We start from the raw sequence: 16,891 nt of genomic DNA, 5'->3' as shown, positions 1-16,891 counted from the left end.
ATGCATGGAGTAGCCAAGCCCTAGCTGCCTGCAAACCACCATGGCCTCCTTTGTGGTCCAGCCTGTACTGCACACTGTGCCCCACTTGGACCCAACCTGAACCTCCACCCGGCCCTCATAAGTGCTTCGGCCGCCCACTATCCGGATCTGCAGAAACGCCCTGCTGGGAGTCAGTGAGGGGACAAACTTCCTGTCCTGTCTCTGAACCATCTAGGCTCAATCTACCGGTGCTCATTTACAGTCCTCAGGCATGGGGGACAATTTGTTGTTTTGTGAAGCAGCAGTTTGGTTAGTCTTTTCTAGGCGAGAGGAACGTTACCGTGGTTTCCAGATGAGGTCACCACTTGGCTTTCGGTAGTGAGTGGGTTTGAGTTTGATTAGAAACCTCATGTGTGGCTGTTTTGGTCTGACCACATGGAACAGACCAAAATAGTGTCTGGTTACTTCATGATGGAAAAGAAAACTCTGCTGCATATGAAAATCATAATATACTGTCACACATTAGAACATGCATGAATGTTCAAGTATACTTCAAAAACAAAGCATCATAGTTGTGTTTGAGGAAGATACTACTTTAACCTTTGTGTTGTCCTCCCGGGTCAAATTGACCCCATCTGTTTTCTTTGTTTCCTTCCTTCCTTCCTTCCTTCCTTCCTTCCTTCCTTCCTTCCTTCCGTCTGTCCTTGCTCCCTTCCTCCATCCCCCTTTCTTCCTTCCTTCCTTCCTTCCTTCCTCCCTCTTTCCTTCCTCCCTTCCTTTGTCCTTCCTTCTTCCCTCTCTCTTTCCTTCCTTCCTCTCTTCTTTTGTCCTTCCTTCCTCCCTCCCTCCCTCCCTCCCACCTTCCTTCCTTCTTTCCTTATTCTTCCTTCCTTCTTTCCTGGCCTCTCTTCATTCCTCCCTCCTTTCCTTCCTTCCTTCCTTCCTTCCCTTCCTTCTTTCCTCTGTCCTTCCTTCCCCCCCCCCCTTTCCTTCCTTCTTCCTCCTTTCCTTCCTTCTTCCTCCCTTCCATCCTTCCTTTCTCCCTCCTTTCCTTCCTTGACTCAGGGACAACAGGAGGGTTAAATAACAAGTCTGTATTAGAGTATATAATTATTAAACCTGCACATATTAAATAATATGTGTGTAATAACTGAATATAATTGAACATACATGCATTGAATTAAAAAAAAACAACTGTATTCACTCAGTGGCCACTTTATAAGCTTCACCTCTCCATTTTCACAGACAGCTCAGCGCCTCTGTTGGCTTTTCTGAGTACATGACTTGAACCAGATCCAGTACCTCAAGAAACAGACGACCACTTGGAAACTTCAATAAATAAATTACAGTGTCTCAAGTTTTACTTGGCTGCAGTCTTGAGGAGGACAATGTCTTGTTGATGAGACAGATTAAAGGAGAATAGACAGACTCTTTTAAGATAACTGGAAGGATGTGGATGTGAGGCGAGAACAAGAGGATGTTGAGATAAGATGTATAATTACAAAACTGGATAATGAAAGTATGGGGAAATGTTATCTGATCCAATAAATGATCACAAGTTTCTGTTGAAATCTATCATGCCTGGTTTCAGTAAAAGTTGGTTTTGATGATAATAGAGTAGATGTGTTTCTGGGACATATTAGACCCATACAGGGATAATAAAAGGCCACCATCATAAGATGCGTCAAGGACATAAGAATGACTTTCTTTAGCTCTTGGATGAAATTAAGACAATCTGTTGCTGCAGACTCAATGACTCAATAAGGTCTCAGGGGGCGACTATGAAACATTTCTGACTCCTTTTAGTCCTCACAAACAGGGATCGAGCCTCTTAATATTTTACCCTAACAAAAAAGCTCCATCTTATCATGTCTATAATCAAGTCAAGTCCTCACTTTCTTTTTCTTAAAACAAGTGTGGAACCTCCTTCCAACACAAATCAACTTGTTGTTGTTTTTTAAATTAGTTTCTATATAAGTTATTGCTGCATTACAATCAACTTATTATTAGAAAGTACTCGTAACAAGTTGATTTCAGGTAGAAAAAGGCTTAAATATTATACTGCACTGCATATTAAATGTTAGGAAAGAGATTTTTTTGCAGTGTAGAGAAGAAACCTGCCACTGAGTGTAAATGACAGTATATTATATTTGCATATGTTATATACCAGACGACAACCTCCAGGTTAAAGCTCTGCTCTGCTGCAGGAAATTTCCCCCTCAGTGGTGTTAATAACCTACTTGCAGGCCCTGGTTAGCGTAGCCCAAGCCCAGCTGCCTGCAGGCCACCATAGCTTCCTTAGTGGTCCAGTTCTGTCCACAGATCAGGCCCCAGCCCTCCGTCCCGTTAGAGTCTAAGCTCAGCACCTCCACGCGACCCTCGTAGCGGGTTCGTCCACCTGTGAGTCGGATCTGTGTGGGGCCGAAGGGGTTAGGGACCACAGAGCAGAGCAGAGATACACAAAGGCCAGGTAGGATAAAAACTTTAGTTTAGACATGTACCTTTGATTATTTATAGTGAGTTTTTATCCCACTTATTCTGGCCTTTGTGAGCAACTACAGGAGACACAGGGGCGAGTATGATCTGGTAAAATACAAACTGTACAACCAGAAACACCCGATGTTAAAGGGAAATCACTGCTGTCAAGAAAAAAGTATCTGCAAAAAATGTTTTCTCAGAAAGTATCAAAATAATAATTTTCTCTTTGACATATTTTGCAAACAATCAAATTGGATCTGAGCTGGTTTTAATCAACTCAATTTAAACTGATGAAAAGACTAAATGCAGTGACTGTTTTTCATGACACCAGTGAAGAAGAAATATTGGTTATATTGGTCATTGATTAATAGAAATCTTGGAGTGAAGATGTGAGATTTCTGTATAAACAACTACTGTTAATGTTAGACTTAAATCTCACATCCTCAAGACTGTTAGAGCTGCGAGGAACTGAATGAATACACAGATGATAGCACAATAAACAGAATTAAACAACACTTTTTCAAGTTTTTTCTACAGTATGCAACACTTAAAGCATGAAATCATAAATAATTAATATAGTGCATAAATCTATAATTTAATGTGCTACCTGCTGCAATAAACTCAGGATAAACAATCTTAACTTAAACTATTTCTTCACTAAAACAATTTAGCTCTGACCGAGTTCTCCAGCCCCATGTAGGGAATGTTGCAGCGGACAGCAGCGTCCTCCGTGTGTTGACAGTCCTCTGATGTGATGTTTTTAAAGGGGCAGTTCCAGATTGACCTCTCCGTACCGAGACACTTCACCTCATTCATGTAGATTGGACCCATTCCTGAACAGACAGGATGAAAGACAGACCTAGAGGTTAGAGACGGTGGAGCTGTTTATGGAAAGGAATCACTGTCAGCTAAGACAACGTGAAGGTTTTTGATGGTTTTGAGACTAAAAAATAAAGATTCGAGCAACTTCTGTGTATATTTACAACTATTTTAGCAACCAATACAATAATATGTGCAAACCCAACATCTACTATTAGCAGAAGGCTATTTATTAAATTAACCAGGTCATTTGAGAAGATTTTAAATACCAAGTTTGGGGTTGTATAAAAATGTGTGTGCCAATAGGGCTCATTTAATGCAGCATGTAATGAGCCTGAGCACATTTAATGAGTTGCTCGGATCAGATTAGAACAAGCTCAGTCAGTTCAATTCTGCTTTTTGGACCTTGACAAAAATCTAGCTTTAATTCTCAGGCTGGCTGAGAAAATCTGGGTCAAGGGAAGTGCATAAGTACTCCAAACAACTACAAACTCAAATGTTAAAATGACGAAGGGCTAATTCATTGTGGACTGCTCTCTCCATATTTTTATTATAGATTTTATTTATGTCTTAAATTGTTTTTAATTGTCTTAAATCTTATCTTATGGCTCAAGGAGTGCTTTTTAAATTTCATTATGTTGTTGTCTGACCCTCAATATAATGACAATACAGCAACAACCATTACTACTATTCTGACTTTGTAAAGTTATGTGAAAGCTTTAATGAACTGGACACAGGTTGAATGATTGACTGATGAGATACTGGTTTATATAAAAAATGCTACAGGTAATGTTTCATCATAATACCATAAAGGACTTCCCAAAAACACACAGAGAAACATTTTAATGCCGAGGACAGTTTATCTACTGTAGAAAAAAGCTGTGATAGTTGGATGATAGTTGTTATATCTTGTGTGTCTTTTAAGCTACACATACACTTCCTCTCACCCAGCTCACTTTATATCCTGAGGTGTGTTTGCTCACCATGCATGCTCTCAGTCAGCGACACCCTGCCCCCCCCCGCCCCCCTAAACTCTCACTCCATCGATACTAGCCGCCACGCCATGAAATGATGTCTCATGCAATTTTCTGTGAAAGGAATTCCTTCAGCGCTGCTAGTTTCCGACTTCAGTGACGTGTAGGAATGTTTCTTGGCCTGAAGCAGCCAGGTGGTGGTCTGACATCCATCTGAGCACAGAGCCGGTATGTTGCTCCCTCAAAGAGATTTTGTGATTAGACTCCTCGCAAACTTCCTCTGCTGTAGAAATCATAATGTGCACACATGAGAGCAAACATCCCCCCACCCAGCATCTCTCAAAAGGCTGCTTGTTTTCTGCTTTGGTGGAATCTCAGGGCAGTTCACCTAAATGAGGAAACTGCATGGGATAATTAATTTAAGGAATGCAGTTGGGGGAAAAGTTCTCGTATTCATATTTATTAAAAAAAAAACCTCTAAAATGACTTGGTCAGAAAATGTGTATTTGTTTTTATATTTTACATAATTCAGTCTTTTCATGTCTTTCCTTTAATGTTTGTTTCCTTCTTTCTGCACAGCATTCCTTTACTTATTAAAAAAAGCTCCAAAATGAGGAATCTGTGCAGGAATGTGGACTCGTTGAAGACAGATTGTCAGTTCTCTGAGGGTGCAGAGATGACCTTAGAGATTAGACATGACACTGTTAAGTTTTTTAGACATCCTGCCTCTGAAGATGGGTTTAGAGGGATTTATTGCAAAGCAGGGTTTTCTTCATAAACAATAATCAGATTTTTAAAAAAGGACTACTGAGCCTAAAGTCAACATTGCTATCAAACAGATCATGTTATCAAGTTTTAACATACAGTTTGTCATGTTGTACAGAGGTGTAGAACGTCTCATTAGAGCTCAAAGACTTTAATTTTACTCCTACAAACATTTCTCAGGATGCAGACATTACGTCACTGGTTGAGTTTAACCTCTGTTGGTGGAGCCATAGTCCTGTTTCTGAAGAATTTAGCTAAATGAACCCTCCTGTTGTCCTCAAGTCAAGGAAGGAAGGGAGGAAGAAGGAAGGAAGGATGGAAGGAAGGAAGGAAAGGAGGAAGAAAGGAAGAAAGGATGGAGGAAAGAAGGAAGGAAGGTAGGAGGGAGGGAGAAAGGAAAAGAGGAAGGAAGGAAAGAAGGACAGAGAAAAGAAGGAAGGAAGGGAGGAAGGTAGGGGGGAGGAAAGAAAGAGACGGAGGGAGGGAGGAAGGGAGGAAGGAAAGGAATGAGGGAAGGAAAGAAGGAGGGAGAGAGGAAGGAAAGGAAGGAAAGAATGAGGGAGGGAGGAAGGAAGGGAGAAAGAAGGAACAGTCAAAACAGACGGGGACAATTTGACCCGGGAGGACGACATGAGGGTTAAAGACTTATCTGTGACTGTAAGGGTCTTGTCCTTCACTAGTTAATCTTCAATATTTGACTCTCTCTGTCTTCTATGTACAGCAAAGCAACACCTTTCCTAATTCATTAACTCCTATATTCTAGATGTGTGTCTTCTGGCTTGTCCCCACTTTAAAAATGTGGATGCAGATGTAATGTCTCTACTACACCTGGATAAAAAAAAATGAGATACACGCTGCAAGGATCAGTCAGCAAATATATCTTAATACATGGATCTCATTTATTAAGCAACTGAAGCAACAAACTGGCTGATGCATAAAATAACTTGAACCTCGATCCAAGTTTTGAGAGTGATGATGGACTTCTGCCCAGAGTGCTCTTAGTTGCCTGCAGCTGTGGATATGTGTGTATTTCTTTCCTGTGTTTTGTTTTGTTTTGCTTCATATAATGTGAATATTGCATCTCTTGGTTTGTAATTGATAGATTGGGTTTAGAGATATTGTGTACATGGTGTAAATTAAAGTTAAAAAGTGATAGATGAATACAGCAGCAACCATTAGGCAGCTGTTTAGTCGACTGTACAGGATGGAGCGCTGCCTCTGCAGGTAGACATAATGAGGCCGCTTCACAAAGTGAGCCAATTTAGTCTAGAGCCAAATATCTTCACTGCAGCCAAAGTTTTTTTGGCCTCTACTCTAATAGGAGGGAGGGGTTGACTACTTCCTCTCTCCGTTTTCACTGACTTCGGTCTAAATTTAGTAAGCTAGAAAAATAAGTTCTTTAAATCCAATCAAAATGTAGGATGTACATTTTGGATGATAAAATCCAGATCAGCATTTAAATTAGTTTCTCAATTAAAGCAGAATGGTTTGTATTACAGAGTATAACAACCTTTAACCCTCCTGTTGTCCTCGAGTCAAGGAAGGAAGGGAGGAAGAAGGAAGGAAGGATGGAAGGGAGGAAGAAGGAAGGAAGGATGGAAGGGAGGAAGAAGGAAGGAAAGGAGGAAGGAAGGAAAGAAGGACAGAGGAAAGAAGGAAGGGAGGAAGGAAGGAAAGAAGGAAGGAAGGGAGGAAAGAGAGGAAGGGAGGAAGGTAGGGGGGAGGAAAGAAAGAGAGAAGGAGGGAGGGAGGAAGGAAAGGAAGGAGGGAAGGAAAGAAGGAGGGAGGAAGGAAGGAAAGAAGGAAGGGAGGAAAGAGAGAGGAAGGAAAGAAAGAGAGAAGGAGGGAGAAAGGACAGATGGAAGGAAGGAAGGAAGGAAGGAAGGAAGGGGGGAAAGAAGGAACAGTCAAAACAGACGGGGTCAATTTGACCCGGGAGGACGACATGAGGGTTGATTACCAACCTTTTTAGCTTCTTTTTGGACTGACACCAACATCATTTTTCTTTGTCACTGTATGACTTTTTCCTAACCTTGTCCCATACGAGCTCCGGTAAGAGCTTCCTTGGCACTGCCGAATCCGAGCTCCCTGCAGACGACGCTGGCTGATAGCAGGCTCCAGCGGTCATCACAAATCGTCCCCCACTCGCTGCCTCTCAGCACCTCCACACGGCCCTCGCCCAGCCTGGCGCCTCCCTTCAGCCTCACGTTCTTCTAAACAATAAACAGACACATAAAGGGACATTTTAACCCACAGCTGGCATGTTAAGGTCCTGAACTCTCACCAGACCGACACTATAGGCTGATACATTTCAATATTTCCATCAAAGTGAGATTTGAAAGATCCTGCTTTGGGGAGGTTATAGGATCTTTAGTTTAGACGATGTGAATTCCTAAAAATGACAAATATTTCAGTAAAAACAGCAATTTGATCATTATGGGACACTAAAATGCTAGTTAACCAAGACAAGTTTGAATGAATGTCCACTGGAGCTTTCAACTAAAAATTTGAACTACATCTGTCATGTTTTTTTTAATGTCATACCAAATTACAAACAGGATCACGTTATTTAAAACTGAGTTTCAGGAATAAATGTCATTGAGGAAGACTGTAAGTTGTGTGAAACCTCATAACATCATTTTTTGGTGAAACTATTGTTTTCCATGTCGAGAAAGATCATTTAAGGTGTAATACATGACTTTCAGCCACTAGATGTCACACTATAGCACCAACAGCTGAATGTTATTTATTGCACCTTTAAGTTTTTAAAAAGGTTAAGTTGTACAGGGACTTTAACCTTCGTGTCGTCCTCCCGGGTCAAATTGACCCCGTCTGTTTTGACTGTTCCTTCTTTCCTCGCTTCCTTCTTTCCGTTTGTCCTTCCTCCCTCCTTCCTTTCCTTCCTTCCTCCCTTCCTTCCTCCCTCCTGTCCTTCCTTCCTTCCTTCCTTCCTTCCTTCCTTCCTCCCTCCCTCCTGTCTTTCCTTCCTTCCTCCCTCCTCCCTCCCTCCCTCCCTCTCGCCCTCCCTCCTTTCCTCCCTCCTTCCTTCCTTCCTTCCTTCTCCCTTCCTTCCTTGACTCGAGGACAACAGGAGGGTTAAATGACAAAAAATCCTAAAATCTTAAATGTAAACCTTTTAGTGGTGGATAACATGAGTAGCTGATCCAGTGATGTGAAATATGTAGCATGTAGCTAACAAAAGTACTTGACTGAGGCTAAATGATCATATTCTGTTAATATTTAACAAACATTATTAACTTTTGATTGTTCCTAAAAATTCAACATCAGCCTCTTGTCGAGAGAGTGCCGAGTAGTTTACCGAAGTTTTGGCTTTCTTCTTTAAGCCGCTGTTTTGCATGAAGAGCGGCCCTGGCATGCAGCTGACGACGGCTGGCATGCCGCCCGCGCAGGACGCCGTGCTGTTTGGCTTGTTGAACTCCAGCGGGCAGGCGGCCAGGTGGATCTCTGTGCCCGTACACGCCACAGAGTGGATGTGGAAGTTGTTCTTCTGACGCTCCAAATAGTGCCTGAAGGGAAGACAGACAGAGACAGTAAAGACTTTGAGCTTTACCATCTTTAAGTGGAATAAAAGGATGAAAGAATTATTGAATGAATACCTTATTTTTATTTATAATATAGAGTGAAAAGTAAAGATCTCAAAATATGCTATGTTTTTAAAGTAAATGACCACATTGGACCACATATATGAATAAACAAATGAAAACAGGAATGAATGAAACCTCCTTATCGTCAAAGGAAAACTGAGGTAATTACAACACACAGCTCACAGAAACCTTCAAAATAACCAAAACATTCTGGACAAAAGGACAAATTAACAGTAATTAGGGGCCTGAGTTTGATCCTGGTTGACAACAGTAAAAGGAAAAGCATCCAGTAAAGCCAAATATTAAATTAAATGATAAGTTGGCAAACCATTTATTAAAGAGATAGTGCCACATTATGGGAAACACGCTCTGCCAATGCTGCTACTGCTCTTAATTAATTAATTTGTGAGATTTTGAGAGTGCTAGCATGTTCACCCTCTTTCCACTTCAACTATGCTAAGCTAACTAGCCTCAGGTTTAACTGTACCAACATGAGAGGAGCATCAATCTTTTCATCTGGCTTTTGAAATATATTCCCCAAAGTGTAGAGCAATTATAATTTAACTTTTCTACAACAAATGACTCTTTATAATCAAACATCCTCGTTGCTTAACCCTCCTGTCGTCTTCTCGGGTCAAATTGACCCCAGCTCGTCTTTCCTTCCTTCCTCCTCCTTTCTTTAATTTTTCCTTCGTTCTTCCCCTCCTTCCCTCTTTCTTGCTCCCTCCTCCTTCCATACTTCTTTCCTCACTTCCTTCCATCCGTCCTTGCTTCCTTACTCCTTTCCTTCCTTCCTTCCTTCCTTCCTTCCTCCCTCCCTCCTTACTCCTTTCCTTCCTTCCTTCTTTCCTTTCCTTCCTTCCTCCTTTCCTCCCTCCCTTCCTTCTCTCCTTAATTCCTTCCTCCTTTCGTCCTTACTCCTTTCCTTCCTCCTTCCTTCTCTCGTTAATTCCTTCCTCCTTTCTTTCCTCCCTTCCTTCTCTCCTTAATTCCTTCCTCCTTTCTTTCCTCCCTTCCTTCTCTCCTTAATTCCTTCCTCCTTTCTTTCCTCCCTTCCTCCCTTCCTTCCTCCCTTCCGTCCTTCCTTCTCTCCTTACTTCCTTCCTTCCTCCTGTCTTTCCTTGACCCGAGGACAACAGGAGAGTTAATACAGGCACAGACATTCAGAGATTTAAAGACTGCTCTGCTCGTACATTACATGACTTATGATCAGTTTAAATGTTGTTGTGGAAGCAGCATGTGTGTGGGTCTTTTCAGACACCTTGAATTTACCCACTGACTTGTTTATCCTCACATTACCTTTTGCCAGGGCTGCTCTGTTTAGACTTAGAGTTAGGTTTAGCTTTGGATGTCTGCCTGCAAGGTAAACACGGGTTAGACTGAACAGTTAGAAAGAGAAACAACGAGGTGGAAAATCATAGTTAACAAAAAAAGAAAAAAGAAAAAGTCACATGTTGCACAATTATGTTTAAAACTGTGGTTAGACTGCTCAAAAAGGATGTGTCACATTCAACATGGCGGTTAAATACAGCTGTTAACACAATATACTGATTCGTTGAAGGTGACACATCCTTCTTAAATGCATGTAAATAAACACAAACATTAAGAATTACATAACACAGATAACATAAAACAGACAATATATGACACGTTTCATCAGAACAGGCTCATAGACACTAAATGGCCAAAAGTATGTGGACAGACAGTGTGGCGGTTTGACTCTTTCTTTGGTTTTTATAGAGGTGTAAGATTGGTCTTTAAAAAAGTTTAAATAGAGTTTAGTCAACCGTCAAGTGACTATATTTGGTAATTTCCGTAAAACATCTGAAATAGCGTCCCCATGCCTCGCTGTGAGGTTGTAGAACCATGTGGAGTTTTTATTTATAGACTTTTTGGTACATTTTTTACCCTATAGGCTGGCGAGGAACCATATATGGTAACTTCATTGACCTTAATTTGCAAAATAAAAAATAACAAAAGCAAAAAAAAGTTAATATCCCAGAATAACTCTCTAGGATTTAACCCTCATGTCGTCCTCCCGGGTCAAATTGACCCCGTCTGTTTTGACTGTTCCTTCCTTCCTTCCGTCTGTCCTTTCTCCCTCCTTCTCTCTTTCTTTCTTTCCTTCCTCCCTTCCTTCTTTCCTTCCTTCCTCCCTCCCTTCCTTCTTTCCTCTGTCATTCTTTCCTTCCTTCCTCTTTTCCTTTCTCCCTCCCTCCCTCCTACCTTCCTTCCTTCCTTCTTTCCTCCATCCTTCCTTCCTCTTTCTTTCCTCCCTCCTACCTCCCCCTACCTTCCTCCCTTCCTCTCTCTTTCCTCCCTCCCTTCCTTCTTTCATCCCTTCCTTCATTCTTTCCTTCCTTCCTTCCTCCCTTCAAAACTGTGCTTCATATTTTGGTTGAAATTTGGTGAAATCTTACCGCTGCAGCAAACACAGATATTTTAGGCAGCGGTGTTCTTCCAACTTTGTGGCAATAGTACCTCTGTGCCGAAAGTCAGATCCATGTAGAAATAGTTTCCCCAGTTTGGTGTGGAAGAATTTAACTGTGAGCCAGGCCTCGTCTCACAACGCCAGTAGCCGAATATACTGGAGTTTAGAATATTTGGAAAAGCCTTCCCAGAGAAAATAGGAGGCTGTTATGGTCGCAGATTAATTCCCACGAATGAATGAATGAATGAAATATTGAACAATCACGTATAATATTATCCACAGGTGTCCACATATCTTTGGCCATGTAGTGTACGACATGTAAAGCACAATCATTAATATGTTAGTTAGTCCAAACTATGTTATTCTTATTACAGTACAACCATTATCATATCAATGCCAACCTCAAGTTACCACACTGGTTTAGTTTGACATTGTATGGCATTGCTTAATTTTTGGATGGGATGTAAATTAAGTCAATTACTAAAGGATAAGGCTCGTGATCTATATTTTTTTGTTATTGTCAAACAAATTCCCCGAAAACCAAAACCAACAATCAAGTTAGTTCATCTCTTCATACTTCTGCTACTTCTTGTTTTTAGCTAATGTTACTCAAACTGGAGTTAATAGTGTGTTTATGGGGGACTATTTTCAGCTGTGGATTGATACACATTCAGTGCTCTATTGTGTATCTCCAGCAGCAGGATGTTGTAAGTGGGATCAATTAAAAATGAACCACAGAGCCCATTTTCATTGTAATTATGGTTTCCAATAGTTTTTGGACAACTATGGAGCTCTATGACACAGATGATTAAGATATATCAGACTTTGACTACACAGTTGGTTCAGTTTCTTGTTAGTTTTGGTCTTTTCATGGGATTTATTGACAATGAGAAAAATGTAGTGTATCACCAGACTTATTCTTTAAAACACAGTGTTACATAAGCACATAATAAATTACACAGTACAGAATATATTGATGGGTTCTTCAACTTCAATAAGACATTTTAGGTACTCATGCTGTGGGAAAAATAAACCTCAAATATTTTGTTAATATTCTGGTAGAGTTCAGGATCAAGTAGAGTCTGCAAATTATATCATGATTTTGTTTTCATAAATCTGGAGCCAAAAAAAGCTGAATTTTAGTATTAAAATCTGATAAAAACCAAACAGTCGAAAGTTAGTGGTTGAGTTTATTCTCTAAAATGTGCATAGTTAGCATTTTATTTGCTCTAGACAATGTTTTCAGGTTTGGACTATAAAAACTAAAATGGCTACATATCTCACTAACTGTACCTCTAATATTAATGTTAACCTACTCAAATTAAAGCTGAGACATGGTACTTTAATCTAGTGTTTGATCTGTATCTTTTTGTACCACAGTCATTTGGTGAGTTTAGTATTCTCCAAGAAATGTATTGTAATTTATTGTTCACTGTATTAACCCTCCTGTTGTCCTCGAGTCAAGGAGGGAAGGGAGGAAGAAAGGAAAGGAGGGAGGAAGGAAGAGAAGGAAGGAGGGAATGCAGGAAGGAAGGAAGGAAAGGAGGGAGGAAGGAAGGAAGGAAAGGAAAGGAAGGAAGGAAAGAGGAAAGAAGGAAGGGAGGAAGGAAGGAGGGAAGGAAGGAAGAAGAGGGAGGAAGGATGGAAGGAAGGAAAGGAAGGGAGAAGAGGGAGGAAGGAAGGAAGGAAGGAAAGGAAGGGAGAAGAGGGAGGAAGGATGGAAGGAAGGAAAGGAAGGGAGAAGAGGGAGGAAGGAAGGAAGGAAGGAAGGAAGGAAGGAAGGAAGGAAGGAAGGAAGGAAGGAAGGAAGGAAGGAAGGAAGGAAGGAAGGAAGGAAGGAAGGAAGGAACAGTCAAAGCAGACAGGGTTAATTTGACCAGAGAAGACGACGGGAAGCTGAATCAATATTTATCTCCTCAAAGTGCTTTTTGGGTGGAATTTCCCAACGTGCACTTTATAGATAAAAACATACAATGATCTAACTTCCTGTCTCATCATCCAACGTGGAAAACTCCGTCCACCTGGCAGTCCGAGCTAAAAAGAACACTGTAAAGTATTTGCAGACTCTACCAGATGCAGGTTGGCTCATGTCATGTCATGCGGACTCGGGGAGACACCAGCTCGAGCCTTGTGACTATATTTCAGTTGAAGAACCCAGCATGAAAAGTGAAAACTGACCTCCTCCGAAAAGCATGCCATAATGGGATTTCCAACTGTTGAATTAGTTTCAAAGGACTAATCTGTGGAAACTTTTAAGCCCCGGTAACTCACATGGCACAGATCGATGACATCTGTCACGTTAAAAAGGAATAATAATAAAAGCCCAACTATTTGAAGGTTAGACTTAAAGCTGCAGTTGGTAAGTCTTATAAGAGTAACTTTTTGTCATATTTGCTCAGACTGTCACTATGTAAAGACAGCATTACATGAAACTAGTAATCTGTAAATTGCTCCTACTGCAAATTGCCAGAATCCACCGCGACCGGAAAAAAGACCCAATCAGAGCCAGGATTGTGTCTGATGGAGTGTCTGACAGCTGTCGATCACTGCTCACGCACACAGGCCCCTCCCCCTTCCTCCTCAACTCTGTCAAGCTCATATCTCTGAGTTTCTAGGTAAGTTATAGCCATGTGAAAGTGACTGTAAAGCGTTTTATATCTAGCTGTGTGGAGTGTAGTTCATGTATTATCGGTCGCGTGCACGTGGTCACGTGCATGTGGTCGCGCGCATGTCAGCCTCCTCTGGGGGAGGGACTTTGGAGGCAGGGCAGGAGTGCAGCGGAGAGGGAGGGGCAGGGATCTGACAGTTGTACTTCTTCAAATTTGATGCTAAGTCCTCTCTCTCCTCAAAGTTACCAACTGCAGCTTTAAAATGGTAAAAGACAATGATTTCAGTCACTTTGTAGGTTTTGTTGCAATATTCAGCATTTACTATTTTGTACATTAGATATAAAAGTTTGAGAAAATGTAAGAAATAATATCCTTGATAAGGTGTGATGCCTGTACAATTTGTGCCATGTGACAGAAATAAATAGAAAACTAAGCCTCCACACAAAGCAACCTTTAGTTTAAGCCCGTTCACAAGCTGCCCATCATAGTAATATGATATTAGAGAGAAGTTAAAGGGGTCAACTAGCTAGAAATGGGATCTAAATGGTTATTGTCTACGCCTATAGGAAACAGGAAACCCACTGTCACAGTAAACAGAGTGTAGACGGAGGTGGACGGTGGGTTTTCCCAGCGACAGTGTACCTTCCACCGGCTGAAACATTAACCTTTGGCCTGGAGACCTTCTCAGCTGCTCGCTTTTTCAGATGTCTGTAACAGTGAGACAGCCAGATTCATCACATACAGGAGAGAGACTGCACGCAAACACACACACACACACACACACACACTTAAACAAAACAGCCTGCCTATATTTCTCACACTGTCTCCAGGCTCCACGTACACAAACACACACACACAAACACACACACACACATACATACACACTAACATACAAACACACAGAAATCAGGCCATGGTCACTTTTGGGGACATTACCTAGACTTAAAATTCATTTCCTGGAAAGTTACCCTAACCTTAATCACTGACCCAACAAACTGTTTCTTCCCATTTGGTCTGAAATTTGTTCCCAAAAGTAGCCTATGACGGACAATACACACACATAAATCAGACCATGGTCACTTTTGGGAACATTAAATAGACTTACATTCATTTCCTAGAGACTTACCCCAGCCCTAACCTTAACCACTGACCCAAAAAATCTACTTTTTCCGAAATGTGGACACAGCTTTTGTTCCCAAAAGTAGCCTATGACAAAGAGTACAGACACTGTGGTCATTTTCAGGGACATTACATAGACTTATATTCACATACTGGAGACTTACTCTGGCCATAACCATCACCATTATTGGCCTAACCCTAACCTAACCCTAACTTTAACCATTAGCCCAAAACTCAGCTTTTTCCCAATTGGGGACTGGCTTCTATCCCCAATTGGACAAGCTGTCCCTAATTAACTGGTCCTACGGCTGAAATTTGTCCCCAAAAGTAGCATATGATAGAGAGTAAAGACACTATGGTCACTTTTGGGGTCATTACATAGACTTACATTGATTTCCTGGAGACTTACTCTCACCCTAACATAACAACTACTTGCCTAACCCTTACTTTAACCACTGACCTAAAAATCAGCCTTTTCCCAATCGGGGACATTTAAATACAATTAGTCCTAAGTCTGAAATTTGTCCCCAAAAGTAGCCTATGAAAGACCACACACACACACACACACACACACACACACACACACACACACACACACACAGGTACTGAAGGGGTCAGCATTGAATAACATTTTTGACATTCCTCAGGTCTCCAGTATATCATGTTACAGACGTACGGTGACAAACACAATTACACAACTATTCCAACTACTCGACTCTCATTCAGCAGCTTTAATTCTTTATCAGTACAGTATCTACAGTGTCTGTTACTGGCTGGAGATACAATACAAGTCCAGTCAGTAACTATGCTGTGAATTTCAAGCGATTTAAACCAGTCAGATACTGATTTAAATTACTTTTTTGGCCACTTGGGGGCAGCAGACAACATCGACATATACAGTTTGTGCCTCATCTTTTAAGTTGATATATTGAACTTGTTGGCAAATAGTTGATTATTTCCACATCCAGCAGTCATGGAACAATGTTATCATTCATTTAGAGTTGTGTTTCTATCCACCTGCTGAATGTAAGTCAAATATTCACTGTTTTTTTAGCTGTTTTTGCTCTCTATCAACTCTTCAGGGACTCAAATTCTTCAGTTTTAACTAATACTTGAAAGTCAGAGATTTTTTGTCAGTCACAACAATACCAGCTTTTATACCAGAAATAAGATTTAAAACAGTCTAACATAGGACTCAGACACGCTCACTCTTTTGCACAGAGTCTTTTGACAATCTAACATATAGTACCAAACATTATGATGACAGTGGATTCACCAAAAACACATAAAAGTTAAAAGCATGAAGCTCATACCAGAAAAAAAAGAAAAAAAAGAAACTGTGTCAAACTGATTTCCAATCTTAAATTCAATTGCCTGTAACGGATAATTACAACAATCTGACTTTATGTTTCCCAGGTTGGTTTAAATATTGGTCCAGTATGACAAACATAACATTTTAATGGAGCCAAGACTCAGTTTTTTTTTTGTTTTTTGTTTTTTGTTTTTTGTTTTTTGGCATGAAAACGGTTAAAATCCCTTTATGACCAAATTCTGCTTTGAGAAAATATTTGTTGGACTAAAAAAAAAAAGCTGGATTGAATTATTGAGGAGAAAAGCAGATTTTTACTGTCTTCAAGTATAACTATCAAAAAAACTGAGGAAGGATTTGACTGCTGCTGTATACAGTTTGGCTTCACTCCAGTCGTTGTTGTCTGTGCATTATGTGAACAACCCCCCCTCCTCTTCCTCCTCCATCCCTCCTTCTCCTGACCCTGGAGTATTCCCCAGAGCCACAGCTTTCACACACGGCTGAGAGAAAACACACATTTCCCCTCGTACTACTGTGAACTATCTGCAGGGATGAATAAAACGCCTTCGACTGGAGCGTACCCAGGAATGTGTGCAGTCATACTGAGAAAAGGAAAGTGGAGGTTTCGACAGTCCATAGGCTCCACACACATCTGGCTCCACACAGTGTTATAACATCTGTTCAATCTAGACTCCACAATTAGAATTAGTAAAGAAAACACTGAATAAGTCTTAACTGTGTAATTGGGTCATTAATCGTTTAATTTTATCCAATTATCCAATAAGATTAGATATTTTTAACCT

General features: G+C 40.8%; 1 protein-coding gene across 1 annotated transcript in view; it reads right to left on the bottom strand.

Annotated features, from left to right (window-relative positions):
* The window catches only part of loxl3b (lysyl oxidase-like 3b), a 34,803-nt gene that overhangs the window by 5,976 nt on the left and 11,936 nt on the right, over positions 1–16,891 (bottom strand). The window contains exons 5-8 of the mRNA XM_053335260.1: positions 8,335–8,542; positions 7,048–7,228; positions 3,136–3,290; positions 2,220–2,390 (exon numbers count right to left, since the gene is read on the bottom strand). Coding sequence (XP_053191235.1) covers positions 2,220–2,390; positions 3,136–3,290; positions 7,048–7,228; positions 8,335–8,542 — 715 coding nt within the window. The remainder of the gene's footprint in view (positions 1–2,219; positions 2,391–3,135; positions 3,291–7,047; positions 7,229–8,334; positions 8,543–16,891) is intronic.

The sequence above is a fragment of the Scomber japonicus genome, chromosome 16, assembly GCF_027409825.1.
Source record: "Scomber japonicus isolate fScoJap1 chromosome 16, fScoJap1.pri, whole genome shotgun sequence".
In the NCBI taxonomy this organism is placed as follows: domain Eukaryota; kingdom Metazoa; phylum Chordata; class Actinopteri; order Scombriformes; family Scombridae; genus Scomber; species Scomber japonicus.
This window is presented reverse-complemented; position numbering and strand designations above follow the sequence as displayed.